The 27468-nt window shown below is 35.3% G+C and overlaps 2 protein-coding genes across 2 annotated transcripts; one reads left to right on the forward strand and one right to left on the reverse strand.

Moving 5' to 3' along the window:
- Positions 1-420: 420 nt before the first annotated feature.
- Positions 421-18183, reverse strand: Rga (CCR4-NOT transcription complex subunit regena). The gene is made up of 7 exons (XM_085957181.1): positions 17587-18183; positions 14133-14429; positions 10553-10715; positions 7126-7410; positions 5054-5258; positions 3857-4024; positions 421-3218 (listed from the first exon to the last, which is right to left on the reverse strand). Exons 2-7 carry the CDS (start codon positions 14424-14426, stop codon positions 3008-3010), a joined length of 1326 nt encoding a protein of 441 aa, XP_085813307.1. The 5' UTR covers positions 14427-14429; positions 17587-18183; the 3' UTR covers positions 421-3007.
- Positions 18184-18419: 236 nt separating this feature from the next.
- Vha26 (V-type proton ATPase subunit Vha26) lies at positions 18420-26301 on the forward strand. The gene is made up of 5 exons (XM_085957288.1): positions 18420-18545; positions 18874-19049; positions 20770-20941; positions 23874-24068; positions 25029-26301. Exons 1-5 carry the CDS (start codon positions 18513-18515, stop codon positions 25134-25136), a joined length of 684 nt encoding a protein of 227 aa, XP_085813414.1. The 5' UTR covers positions 18420-18512; the 3' UTR covers positions 25137-26301.
- Positions 26302-27468: the final 1167 nt, after the last annotated feature.

A 27468-nucleotide genomic window follows, 5' to 3' on the forward strand; every position in this document is an offset into this window, starting at 1 on the left:
AAACACGCGATTGTGACATGAGTCGAAAATGTGTAGGCATGTAGAAAATGATAAAAAACATTGTCATGCAGGTGTCTTCATTGTTGTTCTGGTGATTTCGGCAGATTTTGCTAACTGACAATGTTCATTTAAAGGTTCGAAATGTGTTACGGGATGGGAACATCAGTCTGATAACATTTTAAACACCAAAACGACAGATTTTTCCCATAGCGGCAGCACGTGACGTGCAGCATAATATAATCACAACTTTACCTATTTAGTTACACCAGGACAACTTCCTGCTGTACTTAGTATTATATTATAAATGTATGTACTTCATATGTTACGGCTGCTTACCAGAGCTAAAATAAAGATGCAAATTTTAATAAATGCTTTAAGACAGATTGTGTCGCCTACTAGTGAAGAAATAAAACAAAGGAATATTTTATGACTTTTGTTTAATTAAATAACCGCACATTTGTGATTAGCCTTCTAATTGTCGAAAACTAAATCAGAAGTTCTACTTACAGATCTATATAAAAAATATAAGGAAAAAAGGTCGGAAAGTGTGGGCGCGGCGGGAGAAGAGCGGAGCTCAGTCCGTCCCCCTTCCGCCGCAGCCTCCGCTTCCGCACCAAACGATTCGCTCATTCCTGGACACTTTGTTTTCGTAAACAAAAAATAGTAACTCAACCTTTATATTATAACGCTTTTATATTACAAGGATCGTTTTTACAAAAAGTCTAACAATAGACAACAGACAGGGTTGAATGTTTATACACAATATGGTGGAGGCGGGGAGGGGGCGCGGTACCGCCGGCAGCCTGAGATCGCCGCGCCCGCCCCGCCCCCTCTTTCTGCTCGCCCTCTCATCTAATCTCACTAATCGATTAAGTCACAAAACTCCAATTTCAATAGCCCCCAATAACGACTGGCAAATATGGCAATCCATAACGCTGATTCAGAAAGCGAGCTTCTTCTGAATGCGACGGTGACAGTTCCATCTTCATTAGCAAATAATTAATTTACAAACAGGCGACTAAGCTGGCACTAAAGGCTTAACTCGACCAAATCTATAAAATGAGTGAAAAACTTTTTGAAAAATTTAATCCTGGCCAAAAATATACGTTTCAATTGCAAGAGCGAGCCATTTTTTTAGGGTTACCGAGTATAAACAGGCCAGTTTATTCTCACATCTCATTTAACTGTAATTCCTACTTTTACATCTGTGCCTGTATAGCACGTAAGCAAATTTTTAAGGCACCATAGTTAACACGAGTGCAGGAATATACCTGAACTATTTAGAACGCAAACTAACCCCGCCCCTATCTACTGTCGAGTTAAACCGAATCGAATGACGGGAGCACTTCTCTTTATCTTCATCGGATGACAAAAATTGACTCCCCTTCTCCGCTCCGAAATGAGTAACTGGAATGGACTCAGAGGTGTCTACTTTAGACGGACACACGGTAGTTAACGCAAAGCCTGCTGTTGATGTGATCTCTACCTCTGATGCTCAGATTCCTGTCGGGGCCTGAGCCTTCAGGGTATATTAAGTTTGCTGTCAGATGCATGAATCAGTTTTCATTTTTATAATTACACAGAAGGAATGATTTGAAACACTCAGAAGAGATTACACCGGGTTGGGACCTTAATAGTTATTTGCGGCATCTTTATGTCCGTGAAAGATTTTAACAATTAACACTTAATTACTGTCGAGTTACGAGGTAGACGTGTCAGGTCCCGTCCGCAAGGCTGCGATCGCTTGACTCAGAACATTTACATTTAGTGACCGACGGTCAGTGATTCACTGACTGACTGTGATGATAATTATTGTCACAATGAAATGAGCCGGCGATCGAATAACAGTAAATTTTATTCGGTAATAAGTATCGTTGCATAATATCAACCAAAAAATGACATTTAACCACCCTTGAAGAGTTTAAGATGAAAATAAAAATTTACATCAATATTATGTTGCCATCATGTATAGTGCGCAATTACATAGCATTGTAAAAAAATATTTCAAAACATGAACACAACAGTATGACTTCAGATACACTACATTGGAAGTTTTAGAATTATACATTTTGAATTTTGAATTGTAAATGGCAATAAATTGTTTTGGTTCAATCATTTTTATTATAGCTAAATGATTGTACCGTCCGAAATGAGTTGAAGGACTGAACTGACCTGCTGGAAACACACTCGAGCGGGCAAAAGCTGACCCAAGGATTGTAAAAAGCAGAAATGGCTCTAGTCAGTCCTACAGCTCAGTACGGATGGGAAACTTCCGGTTGCTGGCAAATAATTTTTCACACATCAATGTCTGTCTTTATAAAAATATCCTTATAAAATATTACAGCAATGATTTAGCATGAAAATTTTCAAGTACAAGTGTTTTCATTCGAAGGAGTGGGTTACAAAAAATCCTTTTTACAAAATTAAAGTGAACAATAAAATCACACCCTCGGGAGACACGCCAGGGCGAGAGGCTATTTATACAATATGCATGTAATTGAATTTTATTTTAACGATTTATTAACGATAAAAGATCACATCACCGATCCAACGGCAGTATTCACACTTTTCTCGCACATGGAAAGAGCGGTCGTCGAAAGATGTCGCCGCAACTCCAAAACACAGTTCATAGGCTGTCACGTCTCGAGAGGGAACCGACGCGCTATTTACACACTTCAACTTTTTACAGGGAATATTTTCAACGGGCCGTATTGTCACGTTTATAATTTGTTTTGTACATGAAAAAATATTAATTGACAGTCTGACAATACGCATCGAGAACCGAATGAGTGTCTGAATACAAAAGAACTGTCACAAATTTAACGTCTAAAACATAATCCGTTCACTCGGTTTCACTCCCGGGAAGCGGCCGGGTCCGTCCTTTGCGACTTCACCGATATCCGTTGGATTCCAAGGGGGGCCGTCACATGGCGCGTCCCTGTCCTCGCTTCGTCGCATCGGCGGAAGAGACAGAGAGGGAGAGGGGGAGGGAGACATCGAGAGGGGGCTACAAGTGGTAGTAGTGGGGGACGAGGGGTCGCCCCTCCAGCTTGCTGTAGTCCAGGTGGAACTCCTTGGCCACCTTCCGCCAGCTGTGGGGGTCGAAGTAGTAGTAGGTCCCCCGTTCGTACGTGGATGTCTTCTCTAGCGTGGCCACACCGGGCGCCTGCGTGATCCAAACTTTCTCTTCCGTGTGATACCGCCACTCCCGGGTATATCTGAAATAACATATCATTATAATCAAAAACAATAAATTATAATTGTTGTTTTTATTTAAATAAAACGCAATTTTTTTTGTAGTACTTATTCCACTTTTAATCAATAGATTAGGACCGGTTTCGTCCGCCTCAGTGGGACATTTTCAACCGGTCCTAATCTATTGATTAAAAGTGGAATAAGTACTACAAAAAATTGTGTTTTACTAAATAAAAACAACAATACAATGCAGTTCCACCATGAATTGACAGTTAACAAAATAAAAGAAAATAAATTATAACATAAATCACGAAAAAAAATCCCTGATTCCTTCTGCCACTTGTTGGGGGGAGCTACCCGACATACTTACATAATATGTATGACGAAGCCACATGGCAGATAAAATTTTAATATTCTTCATATCCAGAACTTATTTAGGGCCAGATGCATAGTCATACTACCCATACAAGTATTTAACACGCCGAAATCGGCCACCTAAAGTTAAGAGGCAGTTAAAGTCATGGCCCATTTACTGTATATATATTTGACTCAAAACTGTCATTTCAGATGACTTTTGTCTGTTGGCGATAATATCTGGGTAAACAAAATAATTATTACGATAATGTGAGACTTTCACTGTTGGAAGAAGAGGGTGTCTTACAGTTCAGCTGCGGCGGCCACTTGCAGGATGTCTCCCACAAAACAATAGAAAATGTAAAATAGCAGATCTTCTTTGTAGCGACTCAGCTTGAGAGGGGGCGCCAGCTTTTCTCTGATGGACACGTTTATCAGGTACTCTGGAGGGACGTGATAGTCAATGTCTTGTGGCCTGAAAACAAGAGATACCGCTGTTCTGTAATGGCCCTAATAGTTTGCAACAATAGTTTACTTACACCAATTATATACATAGTAGCAAAGGTGACATCAAAACTGATAATATTTATTATACATTTTAATTACTACCGTTAGTGTATGTTATATATTACCAAATTCTGGCACTAGTGTGGGAAAACTGGTCGATTTTGAAGACTAGGTATACTTATTACTAGTGTAAAAAATACTTAGTATCGAAACTTGTTCCAAAATACTTACTAGTATTTGGGATATTATATAGAGCGTTTGGCGTGCAAAGCTGTGTCTGCTTTTTAGAAACCATTTTTACACAAAATGTTTATATAGTTATTATCCATTTACACAATCACGCATAAAATTTGAATTCAGTTTATAAGTTCCAATTATAACACAAAAAAATCGAGAAACTCGACGTGATGAAACCAGATAGACACGTAAATACTTATCAGTCTTATACTCAACTGGAACTAAAACTAACTCCATATTATTACTATAAAACGAATTTGTCACCATTTCTGTCCTTTACTACACGAACTTTACAACTGGAGAGAAAGGGAGAGCAATGACGCCAATGACTGTTGAGTATATCACGGCTTGACATACGTGTATTATGCTATTTAATGTCAATAGTATTGAAAGTCTACCAACAGTACCAACTAGCGAGTCGCGGCGATGATCTCATCTCATGCGTTCGAACTTTGAACAAGTTTACACGTACTGAGTATGGATAGTAGCATGCCGAGACTTGAGTACACAAACTGTTGACAGTATTTCTAACTCACCTCTACTATGCATATTATGCGAAGCGTCCCCCTCTTTAGGGGAAATTATTTCCAGTAAAAAAACCCTATTGCATCTTCAATGCAAATTTTTCAGTTGTAATTTCATTTGTATTTCTCAGTTTTTTTTTGTTTATATTAAAATTCAATGTCTCGTGAAATGTTGATTTTGACAATTAATTTTTTACCCTTAAACAATTATGTGCAAGAAGAATGTATGAGAGTACCTGCAAGGCGCTTCTGCCCAGGGTCCGGCGAAGGTGAGGTAGAGGTTGTCGGGCGAGTTGAGGTTGAGGCCAAGGGTGGTGAGGTCCTGCCCCAGCGCCAGCGACACCAGCTCCGGGTTGGACTCGGCCGCTCGAATGAACGTCAGCAGACCCACTATGCCGTACTGGTTGGGCACCATCGTGCTCGGGATGTTTGACACTTTGCCTGAGACACACATCATAACACGGATAAAGAAAATCGGCTCTAATCATTCATTTCCAATCAAAAGAATATAATATCTCACAGTTGTTGTTTATTCAGTTTTGTATGTTAGTGAGAAAATCGAATTTCAATAATCAAATGTGCAATGGACTTATGAATTATGAAACAGTAAGATTTGACTGAATAATATACGGACACGTTATAAAACTATCAGTGTAATTAACATCCTCAAAGCATTCTTAGATTATAAAAAGATAAAAAGGATTAACATAGCACATAATATTAGATGTTATGGAGTAGAAGATAGCAAGATGGTGTATAAATGAAGTATTTCATTAGCAAAGTCGGTACATCATACACACTAATATACCATTGTATATAGTCAAGGGAAGTATTTGGGTAGTGCACACACCCCCCGATTCAAAGAAAACTATTGTATATTGTGGACCAAAAACGTTTGTTTGCAAATTTTCAGATAACATTTGTCAAAAAACTATTTTTTATTTCGGTTCGGTACATGTTCAAACACGCGCGTTAACATGATCTTACTCCCTACTTCATTTATCGTTTGTCAATTTATGGCTATGGCCGTATGTTGTAGCTTAAACACTGGGAAATGCCAATAGAAATGGCGTATTTCAAAAAAATACTACTTTATTCTTAGGTCAATAATTATAATTATAAAACAATCATTATTCGTAGGATGTTTTATCACATTTGAATGGTCAAAGACATAGCTTATAATCAGTATCTTTAGAATTATCTTCAAATGTGTTAATCATGCCCATTTTTTGAATAAACTGCCTAATTCTTGTCAAATTTAGGATCACAGAGATTATAAATATAATTTTTTATCGTAAATATTTCACTATAATATAGTATATTACTATAATTATATTATAATAATAACAGTAATTTTACTAATGGTTTTATAAATGCGTTTAAAAATTAATAAACCTAAAAAATCTCCAACACCACTGCACATGGATGTACTGAAATATGACTATATTCTAAAAAATTAGATCTAGAGGTTTAAAAGAATACTATTTTATGTAATAAAAATACTTTATGCAGTCATCAAATAAATATAAAGGATAATAAGGCTTCAAAATTATATAAATAGATTATCTAAAACGTTTAAGGAATGTCAAGGCTTATACCCTGAAAATACCATAAAATCTCCATTTTGACCTACGTGGGGCATGTGGGCCCTTAATCCAAGATGTCTAAAGAGGTTTATAGTATTATAGTGATACTCTAAGTCGGCTGACACATCAGATTTCGCCTCATGCGCCGCATGTCGAAATCGTCGATGTGACGTCATCGTTATCGTCATAACACATGCTGTCAAATGGAGCTTCGCTGATTGGTCGAATGCAACTAAGCAACAAATGCGACAGGTCGACTATCGACTCTTCTAACATGTTAGATTTTGCAAGAGCCGAGAACATGCCAGACCGCGCCTGCGCAAAGCTCTCGATGCAGCCATTTTTAAATCTAGATGTCAGTGCGCGCACGCCGGTCACTGGGTGCTTGATGAGTTTAACTGGGATAAATGATCCACTGTGGATGGATATTATGCCTAATAATTGACGGATGAATCCAATATTTTCGTCTTCTGCTTAAAATTCTGCGGTACCAATACATATTAATCGCTGTTTCAGCGTCCGATGACATATTTGCATAATGGCGCTGGCCAGCGTACATATTATTTTGACGTTTAGAGATGTGTGTCGATAGCGACGCTTTGTAAATGTGCGTGTTCGTCACGTGCAACAGTGTTTCGCGTGGCTCGGAACTCGGTCGCGTCGAACGAGGCGAGTTTTGATATGAGAGCCGCCTAAGAGAACAAAAGGGTATGTGGACTCACCGTCAGGGGAAGTGTGGATGTCCTGACGGGACTTGTCCACGTCGGAGGGGGCGTGCAAAGAGAGAGATTGCGAGCCTGTCTGTCCGCCCACGCCCCCTCCCCCGGAGCCGCCGCCTAGCAGGGAGGAGGAGTGCGGCACTGCCAGATCGGAGAGGCCCTGCGAACCCTGCCCTCCGCCCCCTGGACCCGCCACGCCGCCCGCGCTTGTGCCCGGCAGGGCGGGGAAGTCCTCGTTCGACATGGTGAACTCACTCTGCTCCGCCGTCGGCTGCTTTACCATACCCACTGCAAACAACAATACGTCGTTAACTATGTCGCACATGATATGGTAATTTTTGTGAAACGGTTACATGACACACATATGAGATGACTTTTTTCCTATTTTGGTGTCTCTGAATTCAGGGTGCTAAGATACACTCGTTACTGTCAAAAAATGTTGTACAAGTAAGAAAGTACATTGAGTTATCTTAGTGTCGTAGTAGTTTTCAGCCCGAAACAGCTGCCAACATAAATAAACTAGTCGAAACGTTTCGACATTTTTTCGGCTTTGTTTATTGTATGTAATATTTTTTTATCACTGATTATTAAAAATAATAGTACGCCTTATTTTTTTGTTTTTTTTGACCATGTCCGATTCTAATAAGATATTTATGGGTCTCCACAGAGTGGAGGTTTGTATTAACAGATTTTTGTTTTTACAAAAATTGGATGTTAGCCACTTGCCTAACATATTAGGTCCATACTCTCGACTAAAACGCAAATTGAAAACAATATGTGTATTTGCCAGACCTAGGATTCGAACCTGACGTTATAGGTCGGTGTTGGATGGGGTACGCCTTATAATCTAATGTTAATCAATGGCATCTTATAATTTGATGAAAAGTATAAGTGCAATACCGGAATTGAATCATTTATGAAAATGTTCTAGAGACATAAAACCTTGTTACTACACGCGTTTACTTTCTTGTCATTCGGATACAGTTCATGTACCTTATGGATCATACGCAATATTGCCAATTTCGATTTAAGAGCCAATTCGAGTGAAACACAGATCACATAGTTTCGAAACACTATTTTTCATAACAACCATCTCATGAATAACTAAAAATGGTTCTTCCTACGAATATTAGGTAAATATTTTTTTAATAAGCCATAACAAACAAAATATCAAAAGTTTATGTCAATATATCGAAGAAATATAAGCGTGAATCATCTGTTTTTTATACCTATATACAATGACATTATTAATGGACAACGCACTCAATACAGTAGCTAGCAAGTAAATTCGCTCACAGCGACATTCGCACATGTATAGGTAGATGTCACGCAATTTCCATTATGCGATATCACGCATCGGGAATTTATAGTAATCAGTGGCGGCTCCTCTAATACCATGCAAGTGCTACGCACCGCCTGCATTTTTGAAGACATCGCTCAACTTTTCATTGTTATTCATATGTGTATCACTCACTTAGCGAAGTAGAACATGTAGCAATATTATGAACAATACTTCGTTCATGGGCGCAAAGCGATTGCGATCCAAATAGATTTTCAGTTTGCACAGGATTACAATGAGGTCATTGTATACTTCTTAAACCGTGGTCCAACGTTCCTATGGTAGCGTTGTGTGTAGCATTTTTTACACACTTTCTGATCGGCGCACGAAATTAGGACTCTAGAAACAAAAACGCCAGTTTCTGTTTTATAACAATGTTGGCGAGCTAATTTTTAACAATTTCACATTTAAGATTTAATGAATCGCCAAACTTTTACGAAAATACCAACTCTCGCATTTATTTCTAAACCACTCAAATACATTCATATAATAAATCAAAATTCAAAAAAACACAGCAGCACTACATGGGCAGTAGGTCGTAGCTGAATAATAAATAAGAACGATAATATAAGAAAAACATACTTTTAATGACATATAAATACATTAGAAATAAATCTGAGTTCGAATGAACGCTGATTTACAATATAAATATTACCTACGCAATGTTAGTTTATTTTATAATTTCACTTAAATTAATAATAATGTGAAATTTAAGAAATAAATATACTGCTATTCACTATTGACAAAGTGACCCAGTGTCGTCATCAGTTTTTAGAATGGTTCAATTTGGCTGATGCATTCATTGTTCGCAGCATTAAGCCATAAACTGTGACATTTATTTTTCTTTATTGATATTAAATCATTCAAGTGTTTAAAAACTTTTTTAAGAAATAGAATAAATAAACAAAGACATATTTAATTTATCTTCTGAGAAGTTCGACGTTCAGTCATTATTGTACACTAAGATATTATATTAGCTTATTGACACGGCAGTCTTGATTAAGGTAATCATGAAGAGACGCTTTACGACCTTTACATGGCTAGGACAAGAGTGTTCCTGATGCCGCCAAAGAGTGTGACACTTCATACCCTTATGGCACAGCCTCAAAGGTTTCGTTGCCATGGCCGGCCCTCCCTCACCCTGCAGCGGAGCTACAAAAGCGACCTACGTGCTGCAGGTCTGACATGGCGGGAGGCGCAAGAGTTGGCGTTGGACCGAGGGAAGTGGCGCGAACTTGTGCTTGCCCTATGCTCCAATGCTGGGTATAGAAGGTAAACCATTGCGCACTACCAAAAAATGCTATTCTGAAGACCACTGGCCGCCACTGATAGCAATATCACCTTTATTGTAATGGCGTTAGAACAGTGTTTCTAGTGTCAATGTTCATTTGAACGAACCCGTTCGAACCGAACCATTCGGCAGACCCGACAGAAAACATCAGGAATTTATAGCAATATCACCTTTATTGTAATGGCATTAGAACAGATTATGCCATTCGGCAGACCCGACAAAAAAGTGAATGTCATTTTTTTTTTCCAGATGCTTCGTCCATATTAATGTCATTGCATATATACAACATCGTAATAATATTTAACTATTTTGTAGCTATATATAGCCATTTTTGTTTTGATTCACTTAAAAATCAGATCGCGTTATTGTAATATTCTGGTACTAAATACTCGCAATTCGGAAGACTCCTCCCATTTTGTCAGTGATGTTTGGTGAAGCTAATTTTTTCACTTGATTGACTCTAATTGTAATAGTAAAATTACCCAACACGAAAAGAGTGAAATAATGATAACAGAACCATGGTAACTTCTAATTTAATACACAAAAGATTAAGATTGAAGAAACCATGTTATATCGTACATTTGACGACTACTTTTGACCGCTGGTGAATTACGGATCATTTCGCGACTAGTATATTATAACCTTACGGCGATAGCTGGAAAATTATTCTGAAATTTTAATGCACCAACCGACGCTATCCCTATGACCAGGGTCTGTCCATTTCTTGAAGAGGAGTATCATGACGATGAGGATAACTATGAAATAATATCAGAACTGGTAACATGGCAAGAGATACATACCGTAAGGTTTAGATCCGGGCGTGGGCACATGGTGATGAGGTTGGTCGCCCTGTCCTCGCGCGGTGAGCGAGGGGAATTCGCTGGGGTCCAGAAGGGGCGGAGCGCCCGTGCCGTCCCCCCCGCCTAATACTACACCTTGCAACGCTGCCCCCCGTACCGCAGCCTGCGCGGATAACACACAATTAAATTAATTTAACAAGTCTGCATATTGTAAATATTTCACAGGCGATAATCAAATTTTTTTTCAAGAAGCCCCCCACTGTGAAAATGGCTTAACAATAACTAAATACACATTGTTTGGAAAGGAAATAAGCTGCAAATCACAAACTGTTAAAAAAACAGCTTTTATATGGGAAAAAGTATTTATATCTCATCCATGGCATGGAAAGGGAGGTATGTGCCTTGCAGCGTTAACGTATACGATACTTTTTTTTTTACAGTTTACTGAATTGTGCCGGCTATCTGGCTAGGTATGCCTCATATGCAGGATGTGAGCTACTTCCATAACTTATCTGGCAGTGTGCCGGTTAATGTTGACTTTTATAGTAGACCACTCAAAAATAATGTTTCATAGAGATGATTCTGTTGAAAAACAAATACTAACTGTCTCGTCTGTACATATTTGACATTTTTATATTGAACCAAAACAGTTTTTACGCCTCCTGTAAAATTTGTTGTGTGAGTTATGCTGTGTATATTATGAAAGTGACGCTTAACAAAGATTACTAGGGCTAATGATAACTGCAAGTCATTTCGCAATGCAAGTTTCTTAAAAAAAATGAACGATTATTATTTAGATTAACAATCATATAAAATGGCAAATAACAAGAGATAAGCAAGAAATTGAGGAAGAAGACTGCCATTTTCATTTTATTAACTAACAATGGATCTATATGTACCGATTCAACCATACTAAAAATGTTTTGAATTCGCTTTCAAATGTTGTAAGACAAACAGTTCATATTACTCTCTCTATTACAGTAGTTCAACCTCTCTGTTATATCATTTTATATTGGCTAATGCACAATCGCTTTAATTTAAACTTAAACCAGAAGCAAAGACAATAAAGTCCCGCTATATTGTTTTTCGGTAAAAATTCAAGAATACAGTTTCATCGTCTGCCAACTGAAGTAAAATAATTTATTGAATAAATTCTACATGAAATTATGAACATGCTTACTCACTGATTTTATCTTTCTATGAAATGAATATTACTATGTCATTAATTAAATGATTGCTGGCATTGCATCTAACACACATGCCCTATCATGTAGGTTGCTAACATAAATGATAGGACTTCTATTTGCACCCAACGTTTATGCAATGCCTCACCCTACTTCAACATTTCAAACATGTGTACTTGCCAGATGCGGGATTCGCACCTGCAACCTACAGTTTTAAAAGCAGACAGCCACTGGTCCATTACGTGAGTTTAATTAAATTACAATCGTATATTGATGAAGCACTTCGGCTCCATCTGTTGGTAATTCTTTTCACTTTTGCCTAGCTTTAGATGGCGGCAGGTACCAAGGTAGGACAACAACTCAGAAAGAGATGAAAATTTGGCATTCCCATATTAAGACACCATTTGACGATTTATCCCTCAAGTAACCATTTCAATATTTTTCGTTTTCACTCATTATCATCATAATTATTTAAAAAATTTACTGTTTCAGTGAATCCAAAATTGAGTTAAGATGCTTGCAGTTTCTTGGCAGATGTGGACAATACGGAAAACACAGAAGTTTGCTACAAATGAATCCGGATGCGAAATAAAATTTAAGTCTTCCAGTAAGTCAATACTTTTTATCAATTTTCGAAACTAGTACAGAAGGCTATATTCATGCATTATTAAAACATTATTTGACCTAAAAACTAATTAAAAAGATTCGGATGAATACTGAATGATATTGATTTCTATGTTCCACTTTCTCATTGGATGAAAAGGACTTTGTGATTGTAATAAGACTTAATAAGTAAACTAATAGCCGCTGACTTTGATATAATATATTATGTGGAACCAAGCTTATAACTCTCGATTATCTGGATGTCTCCATGCGATTGGCTCCATTAGAAATATGTTGGGAGTATTTTGTTGGATTTGGATTTTCTTTTCTATTTAATAGTACCCCTCCTCGTCATTAATAGTCTAGAATATCGAGGGTATGTATAGTGTATTCATAGTTATTTTGACTTAATCATATGGAAAATGATCGAGACAATGACTTAATAACTTCAATTACATAATCAAATATTCAGAATAAACATATTCTATCAAAGATCAGCTAACGGATTGTACTTAGAATATTTCCCTGTCTTAGCCAGTGATGCAAGTTCTGTAATATTAAACCAATTTATAAGGGTGTGTAACCAAGAAAACTCTGGCTACACATCCGCTGTCTATCTTTCCCAGAATGTGGAATTTTAACAGAGTCTATTGTTGTAGAAAATGTATAAAAAGAATACAAACTTGTACTTATACCCCGTTTACACGTGCATGGATTTACTGTTGACAGTAAGTATTATCGCGGCCATAACAAGAAAATGTAAGGGTAAGCATGTATTATCCTGCAGTTGCAATCTTGCATGCATGAGTCAAAAAAGATTGGAAGCTTCTGAATTTTCATGCGACAGTAGGATTTTTTGAGAACAATATTGGCTAACCTGCTGACAAAAAAACCAACTGCGTTACCAATGAATTTTCAGGTTGACCGATTTTCACTACCTACCTGTCAAATAGTACGAAATAGTACCATAAAATGACAACAACGCATCTCAATCACTCTTAAAGAATGAGATTGGAGAGACAGTCAGCACTTTTACGTGTAAAGAGTTATTGTCACGATAGTATAAAATACTCACTACTGCTGCCAGTAAATTCATGCACATGTACAGGCACTATTAGATTTGTTGAGTATCGGTAGTCTCAATTTATTTTCTTACCTTAACATCTCTTAATTTGATTGAAGTAGAATTTAAAGCTAGCCATTTGAATTTGGTGACGGAGACAGACTACACTACTGCATAGAGATGTAATGTCGCGTTCGAATATTATTGCAACGAGAGCAGTGGTGTCGTTTGTCTCTGTAACCGGATTCAAATGGCTAACAAATGATTGAAAAGAAGAAGATTATTCAATTCATATGATTTAACTACCAAATATGTAGCCTACACGTCAACTAGAGATAGATATAGAATAGGTAAAATAGAACCTTAACTGATTATTTTGATTAAAGATTTTTTCAATGTTTGTTCAGTTTTTATTATATAAATCTGTTTTTATCCCATTTTATTATAACATTGTCGCACCTACGAAACCAGCCATAAGTTTTTGGAAAACTTAAAGGAGATACAAATTTAAATTGCTCCATCCTAGAATATTGAAACAATTTTTTAAAGTAAACTTCAAAGCATTACATTTTTGTTATTGGAACTTCAGAACTTCGTAACTATTGGAACTTGGAGTCGGATGCTAAATTTAATGAAAAATGTGTACATTGCTAGTTTCGTAAGTCAACAATGATAGTGAATGTATTGCAATTAAATAGCCAAAAAAAGAGAGGTAAGTCGGTCGTCGTACCATAGAGTTCGAGTTGGGAATGGCAGGTCCGGCGGGCATGACGGCGCGCCGCTCGGCGAAGGCACGGGGGCCGAAGAGGGCGTTCCGGGCCGGCACCAAGGAGGGAGGGGGCGCCGCCGACGGGGGCGAAAGGGGCAGCGACGCCGAAGCGCCCCCAGATCCCCCACCGCCCCCGACGCCGCCAAACCCCACCACCCCTCCGCTGCGCCCGCCGACCCCCACCCCCACGCCAACTCCCCCCAGGCCGCTCGCCGCTATGCTCCGCGGGGGCTGCTGGAAGTTTAAGTTTGCCATACCCTGCGCAACACACAACATCTCATTAATTTACACTGTTCACGTGTCATATTGTGCTGAGTTTAGAGCCATCTTGACTGCTTGTTTATAAACTGTCAAATGTCAAAACAAAATGTTAAAAAAAATTACTAATTATTATATCTATATAATATGTTTGAATGAACCGGAAAAAAACAGTGTCAACATGAGGGTTTCATAGTTTTGAAAGAAATCATGTTTGAACTCGGTTTAAACAGATAAATCACATTACATTGGATTAATTTGAAACAGAGTCGTAGAAATCCTTTGCATAACTCAGTTATCAAAATTTGGTCACGTATTTGCTATATACATCTTTGGATAAAAAGATACCATGGTCAGAAAACACACTTATATGCCAAATATTAAATAATAAATCAAAGTACTTAGAGGCAGTTCTCACAGATGGCATAGCCAATTCAATTTGAACGAAAATGGGTGTTGACACTATTTTATTCCGGGCCCTTCATGTAATGAATTTGAAATAATCAGCTTAAGTATTCCGGGATTAACCGAATAATTCCAAAAGTACCCTTTTCAGTTATGTTATCGATATTGTCAGTCACCTTTTAATACTTCATAATAAATAAACTGCCTTAAGAAATAATAATGCAAATGCCAATATTTAAACAAAACAAAGATTTGTTTTTACCCCGGTGTAAAAGGAACCTTCTCATGTTGGAAGGATGGCCGCATAAAGTCAGTTGTAACGGAATATGGCTGCATTCAAAAAAATGCAATTAGATACACTCCAATATGCACATTATTTTGTAAAAATCTAATTATACCATGAACTGTGCAATTGCAGTGATAATGTGCAATTTAAGTTTCTTCTGCAAGATAATTTATATTTCTTAATGCAATTATTGTTTCAAATACGTATGTGAAAAGGTACAGTTGTTCAAATAAAGATAGTGTAGTATTATTGATTTGAGAACTATTTGATTGTCTTTATGTATGTACACAAAATCATAGTAGGAACAGGGTACCTATGTCTAAATGAAATGTACAGCCGTAAGCATCATCTGAAGAATAATGAATTGATACGTTTGCATTCGCAATAAATGTTCAGAATTTGGCCAGAGGTTGTAAATTATTCTGTTTGCTCTACTGCCAAATTTTCTTGCACAATTATAAATTGGGGTAAGTACTCATGCTATTACTGTAAATTATTATAGCCATTAAAGAGACGTTAAGCAAAAAACAACACAGACAAATGCAGCCATAATTTATGAATACTTATTAATATTGAATAAAAGTTTATATAATTTTAGGTGCTCTCTCAAAGTTAAGTATTACTGTTAAAATAAAATTTAACACTGCAGGTGGATACGGGAAGATTTACCAATAGTCTGCAGGAAAGGACCTTAGAAATTTAAAAAGAATCGAAACATATTAAGTAACTTACTTAATTTTTTAATTCAACAATGAATACTGAACTTAAGAATGTAGCATTCGTCATTGAATTAATGTAGTTGACATACCTATAGAAGGTTATCGAAGTTTAGAAAAATAGGTAGGTACCTATATCAATGTGTTATTTAACTTCCAGTGATACATTGATGAAGTATTAACTAAACACTGGGTTCATAAGTAGTTTAAGGATTCAATAGTGATGATGAAAAACGGTTTTTTAAGTTATTAGGCATTTTTGGTAGGTAAGTACTTAAATAGTGTTAGAAGGGGTCACGAGCACATTTTAAAACAGAAGCATCTTCGGACAACAATACTTAAGAAAATATAATTTGAAAGTCTAAAACTCTAAAATATTTTGTGGGAAATTGCAATATAAATTTTGAGTCGGCAAAAATCATAATTCAATTTAAGGTCTTTGCCATTCCTTTGTATCGTGGAGTGTCATTATCATTATCTATGTTTACACTCATGCACTTTTTGTTCGCCTGAGGAATGTGTCACAGGGTATGCATGTGAGGATAAGTTGTCTCAAACCAGTTTCAAGGTCGCCGTTTTTGGTGACAAAAGTGCTAGCCCTCGTAGTTCCACCAACATTATATTTCTGTCCAACATCACAAGTGTTACCGACCGAAAGATTCAGTGAAAAATGTATAATAGTAAATTAAACTATAATTTTATGACAAAAAGTCAATATATCTACCAACTACATACTTATATTTTTTTTGTATTATAGTCGGCATATAAAAAGATGGCAACACTGCTTCCCATAAAAAAATGAAAACTATATTATAAGCAACGCATGAGTGAACTGAAGGACTGTGTCTAACATATTATTCAATTTACTACAATCTACACGGTGACAAAAAGCAAAATTACAAGTTGAAGTTGACTCAAAGATTGAAACGAACGAGTGTAAACATAGCTATTGATCCATAACCAAAAAAAGAGAAACATCATCAAAGCTTTTGCAATGATCTATTTGAAACTCTTCTGGAGACATAATATACATGAAAAATTGCATCTTACTTCAAAGCATAACAAATAATAGCCAAGTGGAATTCTCGGTACTGTTCAGTTATCAGGAATACAGCGGAAAACACATTTTGAAAATACCCGATATATTGGATTATTTGTTAGTTTGGGTTAGTTTAGGTTAGGTTGTTAATCCAGTTTATCGGCTATTTTCAAAATGTGTATTCCTGATAACCGAACAGTACCGAATTCTCTATATTAAAAAAAATTGTCCATGTTTCCATCGCGTTGACGAATTGTCAATATTAAGTACTCGAATCAACACATATAAATTAAATTAAGTCTTCAAAGAATTCAACAATAATTATGCCAGTTCAGTTAATAACGCATAAAACAACTGTAAATATAAATGTCTGCAGGCATAATCTGTCATATTTATAGAAACAAAGCATTTATAGAAACATTCATCAAAACAAATTTATTGCTATTACATAGTTTATAGTATGGTGGTACTATGCAACTGGTCTATTACTTGAGAAACATTTTAATATTAATACATTTTACACATACTTGCTTAAGATTTTTGGACAAATGTCAAAAGACAATGGTTCTTTTAAAGTGTTTCAAGGGGTGGTTTTAAGAATTTTTGACACATTATTTGATGGATTATCAAACATAAATATGTTGGCCTAATTATTATCAATAAATTTCTTAAAATATTCAACACAATTTAAGTAAACAATGTAAAAATTACATCTGTTCAGGAGTTGTTACTGATGAATATAAAGTTTCCAATTTCTCGAAGATCTGGAATGCTCCCACATCAAGGGACGATAACCGATCAGCGGTAAAGTCTTTGCCTTTTATAAAGCACTCGACGACTAGTCTCTCAGAGAAGCTTTATGCAAAACACTGGCTTCAAATTTCATGGTTATAATAATGTCCATTGTCAAACAATGGCGACCTAGCCTCACAGACACAAAAAATACCAACACTTTATTCGGCAATGCAACGGATTATTACCTAAGTAATCACGTTTCTTAATACTCTTGAGATTTTTCACTTTTCACTATTATTTTGCACGAAATTTCGGAATCGGGAATGACATATAAAGCAAAATTTAAATAAACAAAAGTTTGTTGACTCCTATTTGCTAAGTAATTTACGACCTTACGACCTAATATGAACGACACAATGAAGCTTATGTATTAACATTATTTTTTATCAGTTCCTATAGCCGTTAATATCTATTAAATGACACATTTTTACCGCGAACTAATGTTATTTCATTTCACATTCTTATAAACGCCACATTAACTCGGACAAATGTAGTGGCCATATTTTCTACACCGGAAACATCTCAGCAAAAAAAACTCGACACTATATTAATATTAACAAAAATGGATAAAACAGCAGATATACTAATCTTAAAAATAAGAAAACTTATTAATAACTTTTAAATTATTTATTAGAAAAATTATGTATTCTTTTTGACGATTTATAAACTAAATAATACAAATCATGTATTTTGACTCACGTTGTAGTCACGAATCATATGATCAAGTCGTCCGTTCGCTGTCGCTCATTGAATTTATTTGGGAGCTCGAAGAGAAGAGATAGGCGTCGACGTTCTTCTTCATCAATTTCTGGATAATATAGTTTAAATCCTAAATCGTAACCATGGCTCTCAGCGATGCAGATGTTCAAAAGCAGGTAAATATATTTATTCATTCATCGTACGACTCTATTCAGTGTAATTTGTGATGAAAAATAAAATTCGATTGGCTTTTTCGCAAATCTGCAATAGTATTTTGCCAATATTTTCTGTATTATATCATGTAATTTATCAAATATTCAATGCTATCGTGAAGAGCATCATCTTTTACGCCTTTATATTTATACGGTTGGTCGTTTTTATTCGCTGGTAAGATAATATGGTCTTCAAATCAGCAGTCCCTACAACGTAGGTAAATCCATATTGATACAAGGAGATACTCGAGTTTCTTTGGATTAACTCTGAAATTGACGTTATTCTTTTTAGATTAAGCATATGATGGCTTTCATTGAGCAAGAAGCCAATGAAAAAGCCGAAGAAATCGACGCCAAGGCCGAAGAAGAGTTCAACATTGAGAAAGGAAGGCTGGTCCAGCAGCAGCGCTTGAAGATCATGGAGTATTATGAAAAGAAGGAGAAGCAGGTTGAGCTGCAAAAGAAAATGTAAGAAATTTGTGCATTTTTATTTTCTTCTATGATCACACACTGAGAGATAATTTTGACATTGGTAATTTTACTTCAACGATTACATTGATTGGCAGTGCCGAAAACCTCGTACCACCACTATTTAAAACCCTTAACACTCGAGTGCCGCCATATCGGCGGCATTAGAAGTTTCCCGTATTACTCGAGTGCCGCCTTAGCGGCGGCATCGCCTATAAAGTCATTTTTTGTAATATTTTCAGAAATTTTTATAATGCGATTTCAATCAAGTTAGAATGAATAATAATAGGTTATTACATTTATCTGAGAAAGAAGTCGGCAAAAGAATACTGCGTGCCTAATTTTAACATAGTATTTTTATCGGAATCTTCTCTTTTTTTATTCGTAGGTCGTCGCTTGCAAGCAATGTTTTTTTGTCACATAAAATTTTTTGGCGATCTATTAATTTAGAACAAACTACAATGGTTACTAATGAGATATAAGGTAGGAATTAATGTAAAAAACAGCCGATTTTGAATTTATCTAAGTGACAATATTATGTTACGATACTGCAACTCGTGCACTATTTTATTACCACGTTTTTATTAGCTCGTATTTTTGCTTGTCCGGTACAGATTTTTTCTTGTGTGTCCAGTACAAATTTTTTCTTGTGCAGAATTGAATTCATTTTCAGTTAATTCTCTTTTGTATGTTTCGGAAAAAATCTGTTAAAAGTAATATTTACTACTCAATATTGTTGGTTGCTAAGGGGGTCCTAGCAACTAAATTATTAATATATACGTGCGTTACTATGGAAATCAATATGAAATGTCAAAATGACATTTCAGTATTCTATAATATTTATTCAGTATTTCTATCATGTACAAAAAAAAGTATTTATTAATACATATGATTGTCAAGTTTATATGATTCACAGGAAATATAAAAACGTGGTATATAAAAAGTACTTTTTATTTTGTAATTTTTTTAACAATAACTGAACATTTAAAATCGGCTACTGTTGGAAATTAATGTTATGCATCAGTGTCGGGCTTACTATAACGCAGATGATGCAATGGATTTGTCATAAGATTTAAAAGGGGGCCTCGAATTAGTCATATGATTATTAAATGATATCAAATGTTAAAAGCTTTGACGAAAAAGGGGAATGTTGGGATTTATGGTTTTTATTTTTTATTGTTGGGGCTTCGAAATCAGTCAGTGCGTTGGGTCTCCACTACCCTAAACGTGTCGCTACTATGCATATGCAAAGCCTACCCTTTCAAACCGAATAAATAATGTCATTGTACATCAGATGAAGGAACAGTGATGGTCAGGTGGCTTAGCATGAAAATATGGTGGACACACCGGACAAAAATACCAAATTTTTTCCACATGCCACTCAGGGGCATAGCTTTCAATTTTTGGTGGGAACCGCTTCCTCCAATGGCCATCTTGTATTTAGTAGCGGCCTTGAAATAACTATAATATCAATTCTCGGCCTTTAAAGCACTTGGGTTCACAATCTTCGTATGTCAATATACATTTTCAGGATCAGGGAATACAAATAGATATTCGCACATTATATTGAGTACAATCCTTAATTAGAAATTTACCATTTTGCCCGCTATGATATGCATATTCCTTTCAACTTTGTTGCAAGTGGCTAACGGATATCTTTCCAATGTTCCATGAAAGTTGTATGCGTGAATACTAATAATTGTTATTTGTCCCTACACAGCCAATCGTCTTACATGCTGAATCAGGCTCGTCTGAAGGTGTTGCGTGTGCGTGAGGAGCACGTTCGCGGCGTGTTGGACGGTGCCCGCGTCAAGTTGACCAACGCCTCTTCCGCTCAACCCGAACAATACGCCAACCTGCTCGTCTCCCTCACAGTCCAGGCTCTCTTCCAAGTAATTTAACCATTTCACATACAATATAATAAGTGTACTTAAAATTTTGTTTTTTCAATCATTTTACAAACCACTTTATAACAAATGGACTTGCCCAACTTTTATATTATTTTATTATTATGTAAGAACATGTATCATCTCGTCGCTATAGGATTTGTTTCCCGAATAGACCAAATGTCAATTTTACAGGAGACGAAAAACAAATTTCATTGTCATATATTTTAATATCAGTAGATGTATCAATCATTCTTTCGATACTGTATGATTGCAAAATTATCTAAGAATAGATTCCAAGAGTAATATACTGGTATAAATCATTAAATGCACAGAAAATGCGTTTTATTTACAAGTATTCACTGTGGATATTCGGGAAATTTTTAGCGCTCTCTCAGAATAATGGATATTCGGGACAAAACATGGACGTTCGGGATTTAAAACCGTAGCGTATTGCTGCACGGCCCACAGATTACTGAGTGGTCAAAAAGTACGCGCCTCAAATGTTATATTTATTTACACGATAATTGTTAATAATTACCTCTACTATTTAAATACTTAATGATCATAATTACCCAAGTTCGTATGTAATAATAACATGCGGTAATCGCTTTTTCGGTTTTTTTTCGGATTAAGTAATAAAATAGTTTTTAAGTAATTAACTATTTTTTTATTGAACGAATAATTCACAAGATTTAAGAATGTACCATTCTAATAATTAAACATACTTACATAATTTTTTTAAATAACTTCTGAGAAAATATATTATAAGGTATCTACTACTTTAATTATTAACCGCCGTCACGGTCATTTCTCCAATATTTTATGATGGTACTTACTCGTACTTGCTAACAATTTTATATTAATACTTTTTCCAAAAAAAAAAAAAATATATTTATATATATCTGTATATTATTATATCTATATATTTCTATAATTGACAATTAAACTTATTACAAACCACCAAATAAATATTATATATTTACTATTGTAAGGAATAACAACACAAAATAATAGCATGTATAAATTAATTACCATTAGCTGCTAATATTAGGTAGGTACCAATATCCTTAGTATATAATATCCACCAAATAAATAGTTACTAACATACATATTAAATTAAATTAACTATCAGCGCATTCAAAAATAAATAATAGCATCGCCTTTATTTTCATAGAAATACCTAGATTAAAAGTAAAGTAAAGACAAACAATGTTTGATTAATAATAATTTGAAATAATAATTATTTTTTACGTCATAGTAGTTGCCGGGTCATACTGTAGAATTCATATAACCGTTGGGATTTTGTGTCATTTATCAAAACAAAATGCAGTTCTTTAGGTTAAAATAGTCACTTTCACAACTCTACTGTAAGTTCAGGGCGAACTGGTGATGTATCAGCTATGAATGATCTCTTCAAATTTGATGAATTCACTATTAAAACAATAGTAACGTTAAAAACAATATCAATAAGACGAAATTTGAAAGAAGTCTCCGGACGACCGAAACATATGAAAGTGGGCGTGATTGTTTTAGAGATAGACAGCGTGAATGTGGGAGCGAGATGCACGGCGTGAGCGCGGTTTGATTGGCTCGGCATATTCGGGAAATAAACACTCAGCCAGAGATATATTTCGACCAAAATTAACTTGGATATTCAGGTACGAATAGTTGGATATTCGGGAGAACACCACGGAGTAATTGTAACTTAACATGGCGTATTCGGGTTTTTTTAAAAAATATCTCTGTTCCTAGATAAAAATATATCGTTTTTATAAATGATTTCGGTAGAGTTCGATAAAAGAAATTGAACTGCATTAAAATGTCGATTTCGACAAAAATGGATATTCGGGAAACAAATCCTATAGCGACGATCTGTAAATGGTGTGGTTTTCCATTCTACATAGGTACCTATTTTATTTGTAAATTCCAGGTTCAAAAAACTATAATCTATAGCAAAAGAGTTCTGTGTTGAATAGATGGATAAATTCAGCAAGGAAATCGAATATGTATTTCCAGTTAATCGAGTTCTCGAAAAAGTGATTCAGCTTTTGAAAAACAATAAACCGGAAACAAAATTTTCAATGTAGGCATCGAACGAAATATGTTTGAAAAGTGTAATAAAATATGACTTTTTATCATGGGGAATATAATACGTCAGCCAATACACGCTCGAGGCAAGCCGTCCAACGCACACAGCTCACCATAGATATTATTATGCTGAAACACCTATTTGTGTATGGGGACAATGGATAACGCCACTATTTTAGTAGCGTTATATTCTCGAATGCTATTATCACTCCGGTAGTACGTCACAATGATGTCATGTCGACCGGGCGACTACAACTCGCAAGTTCTAACATAAGGCCCCTGATGTTAATCTTTGGAATGGTTCTTTCAATTGTTTTTACTAGTTTTTTTAGCATGTTCGCTAAGAAGATCATATGGGCCTCCACAGGGTGGAGGTTGTATTGATAGAATTGTTTTTATTAGAAATGGATGTTGACCACTTTCTCAACCTATTAGGTCCATACTCTGAATCCAAACACACATTGAAAAACAGCAAATGATTTTTTTGACAGATCTGGGACCCATGACATTATAGACTGATACGTTACCGCTTAACCACCTTAGATGATAACTATCATTCTAAAAAAATTAACATTAATTCTATGATCAATGCAAAGTATCACATCTGGCCTGTGGGTTGCGGGAGGGGGGGGTGACTAATCGATAGTTTGTAGTTTAAAAAAAACTTTTTTTAGTCTTATAACACCAATGTGAGGCATTGTTATCTATGTCGCCCTGGCAAATAAATCTCAGAGCAGAAAGGTGAAATGACTTCAGCTCGTGTAACCATAGTTTCATTTTCATATTATTAAAGCTCCATCTCCGTAGAAGAATATTTTTCTTCAACATACATGGTTTATGTTAACAGCTGATGGAACAGAATGTGATGATCCGCGCGCGCGCATCTGATGCATCACTGGTAAGCGGGTTGCTACCTAAGGCAGCGGCTCAGTACAAAGAGACAGCCCACCGCGACGTCAACTTGGTCCTTGACACAGAACACTCCCTACCCGCCGACAGCTGCGGGGGAGTCGAACTCCTCGCCGCTAAAGGCCGCATTAAGGTACCCATTTCATTTGTGTTATGTATATATTTTTTTAGAATAGTAATATTTTTTAAAATAATGAAATGTATGAATTATATAATGTATATATATATATATATAATGAATATATGTATTTAAAATAATGAAAAAATATGATATTGTGGTGCGACACTGTGTGTGATGTACTTTTAAGAGACTTCTAAGAAAGGCTGTGGAGTCGTTCATAAAAAAATACGATATCGACTCTTAATCCGTCCCTGATTAAGTTTTTAACAATTAAAAATAAACGACAGACATTTTGGAAGTACATTGCTGCTCATATTTCAATCAAATGCAGATGAATCTGACTGCCAAAAATTTGATAAATCTTGACTCTGACTCAGAAGCGAATAGAAATGATCTTCTATACAATAAGTGATCAAAAAAGTAAATAGTTTCATAGATAATTCAATATTAAGTATTGTAATATTCTTACAAAATACAAAGGATTACTTCCCTTATTTATTTGATGTTTCATTTGACATTGCTTTGAAAATTTTTTTGAATACTCAAGGAAAATTATTTTGTTTAATTCATTAAATATTTCCAACACAGAAAGTGCTTTTGAGATGGTGTTTTTTTTCTATACATATCACTATACCTAGCTGACTCAGATAGTTATAAAAATTTATTATAAATACAAGAAATGTATCATGTCATTCTATTTACAGCTGTTTCATTCAATAGATGGCTGGTCTCTACATATTAGTTTATCAACAATCTTCTGCAATATCTGTGCAATTTTCTATTCTAATTCGACAATACGATTCACACATGAAACACCAAAAACGTCGTTACCTCAGATATTGGAAAAATTTGTGGACACCGGTATTTGCAAATTAATACCTCATTATATTATATGGTAGTCTTTTCGGACATGTGTACCCTTGACACGTAGAAGCAAAGAGAGTCATTAATATAGTTGCTGTGCTATTTCAGATCTCCAACACCCTGGAGTGCCGGCTGGAGATGATCGCAGAGCAGCTCGTTCCCGAAGTCCGCTCCGCCCTGTTCGGCCGCAATCCCAATCGCAAATTCACAGATTAATTTATATATTTCATTACATATTTACATGACATCTTTCCGATTTCATGTTTATAAAAATGTTTAGCTTCATCTGTTCCCTTTCCCATTATAATATATTATCGTGATTATTTATACCGGGTATTTAGTCCCGGATTAATTTTAATTTTAATGAATCGATTGAATTCATCTGCAGAACCGCAGTTGTTTAATATTGTAATATACATATTGTTGTTTGAAAATAGATTTAAATTAAAATTTGATCGACCGCATAAGTTTTGTCTTGAATATTAATTAGTTTTTATTCTTTAACGCTGAGGATTGTTATAAGTTTAATATTTAAAATGTTATCTTTAGCTTTAGGTACACCGCCCTCGCGTAGTAATAAAGTAAGTTCAATTATTTTGACATGAAACGTAGCGTTAATGGGCTTGGAAAAATTATATCCGCGCTGTTGAAAACTGTGTTAAATCCATGTAAAGATTTATAGTCTTAGTGCTATCTATATGAACGGTTAATATATATTTTGCGTACATTCCTATCACCGTTAAAATGTTGCAAGTAGAGGCTGGAATAGTGGAGAAGACGCCTCAGTTTTAATCTTAGAGAACAGTTTATTACACGATTATAAAAAGTTATCTCGAGTATTGTATATAGCTCTGTTCTTTCAATGGCACTAATTTAGTATGTTTTAAACAATCATAAAGAGAAGAAATTTTTAAAAACATATGGCGGCTTTGTGTCCTCTGTTATGGATATAGAATTTTAAAGAGGCAACAGCATCTCGCCTCGCAGACACCAAAGTCGATTTATGATGACACAATTTGACGAGGGACGTTCTGGATAACGGCCTGTACTAAACTTACCATCTTTTCATCCTTCTATCAAATGTGTGGGAATTTTGCTGACTGTGAGGCGATGTCTCTTTGTAATTCTATATCTAAACGGGAACAAATTGCGATAGATGGATCCATTTCGGCAGATCGAACCGTTCATTACAACCTATTTATGTAACCGGTTATAACTGTTAAATGCAAAATATTATAATACGACATGTTCGCTAGATTAGAGTTAATGGTTTTGGCTAAAATTAGTATGAAATATTATAAAAATGTTATGAAATAAAATGTCTTGAAAAATGCACTTGTAAATATATAAATGTGAAATAAAATGAATATTTACCAGAGAATGACTGTTTTTTTTTATTATATAATATTCATCTGTGATATCTTATCTATCCGTTTGAGTTGTATGGATACTACATAATATTAGATAACCAAAGGTTTTTGTAAAGATACGATCATACTTCAATAAATTGACTTGTAATCTTTAGTTACCATGGCACTAATTTCAAGCGTTAGGAATAATGTGTACTGTCTCAGTGGCGAAGATTCCATACTAGGTGATCATTTAAGGGGGATCCTATATGCCAACAGAGAACCTGGCGGAAAAATACGAAGCTTGCGATTTGAGAATTTTTTTTGATAATTTAAATTTCAACTGTATTAATTAATAAATATGTATCTGAAAACATTAAAAAGAATTTTTTTTTTTAGTCAAAGATAAACTTACAATTTACAAAAAAATGTGAATTAGTCACATTTCGTACACAGGTTACGTTATTATTTTTATGATTATATTTATTATTAAAATTTTGTTTAAGTTTTCAATTTTTTACTGTTTAGATTTTTGACTAATTCATAGTGTTATTATATTTATTTTAAAAAAACATTGATTTTTATAAAAATTATAAATGTGTATAACTTGAAATCCTTTTTATTTATAATGTCTAACTCGATTTACCGGAACTCCCTAAGCCAGTGGTCGGCACACCGCGGCTCTTTGGCCCCTTGAGTGTGGCTCTGCCATATTTGACATGGCTACAAAGAAGAAGCAAAGAAAATCGGATGCCGAAAATAAAGGGCCTACCGACTTGTATTATTTGTCGAATAACATGAAATTGGCGCATAACAAGAAGTGAAATTTGGAGGGACACTTTACAACTAAACACACGTCATTTAGCACAAAATATCCTATCGGTGATGCAAGAAACAAAGCAGTTGAGGAACTTTAGAAGAGTCAAGAAAAATCAAGTTCTGTATTTAATTACTGAATACAATCTTCCAACAAAGTTAATATTGCATGTTTTATGGTTAGTAAATGGATTTCTAAGAGAGTAAATTGAGAAGTCGTCTTATTGATGAGAACCTGGAATCATCAATAAGACTTAAAATTAAAAACATCAACTACGAACCTGACGTATCCAAACTTTCCAAGGAGATGCAAGGCCATAATTCACATTTAGTGTTTGTCAGTCCTTGTCATGATTTTATGGATACCTTACATACATTTAAAT

Source organism: Rhyacophila brunnea, unplaced genomic scaffold (assembly GCF_057557595.1).
Source record: "Rhyacophila brunnea isolate RB1 unplaced genomic scaffold, BYU_Rbru_1.0 scaffold_6, whole genome shotgun sequence".
Classification (NCBI taxonomy): Eukaryota; Metazoa; Arthropoda; class Insecta; order Trichoptera; family Rhyacophilidae; genus Rhyacophila; species Rhyacophila brunnea.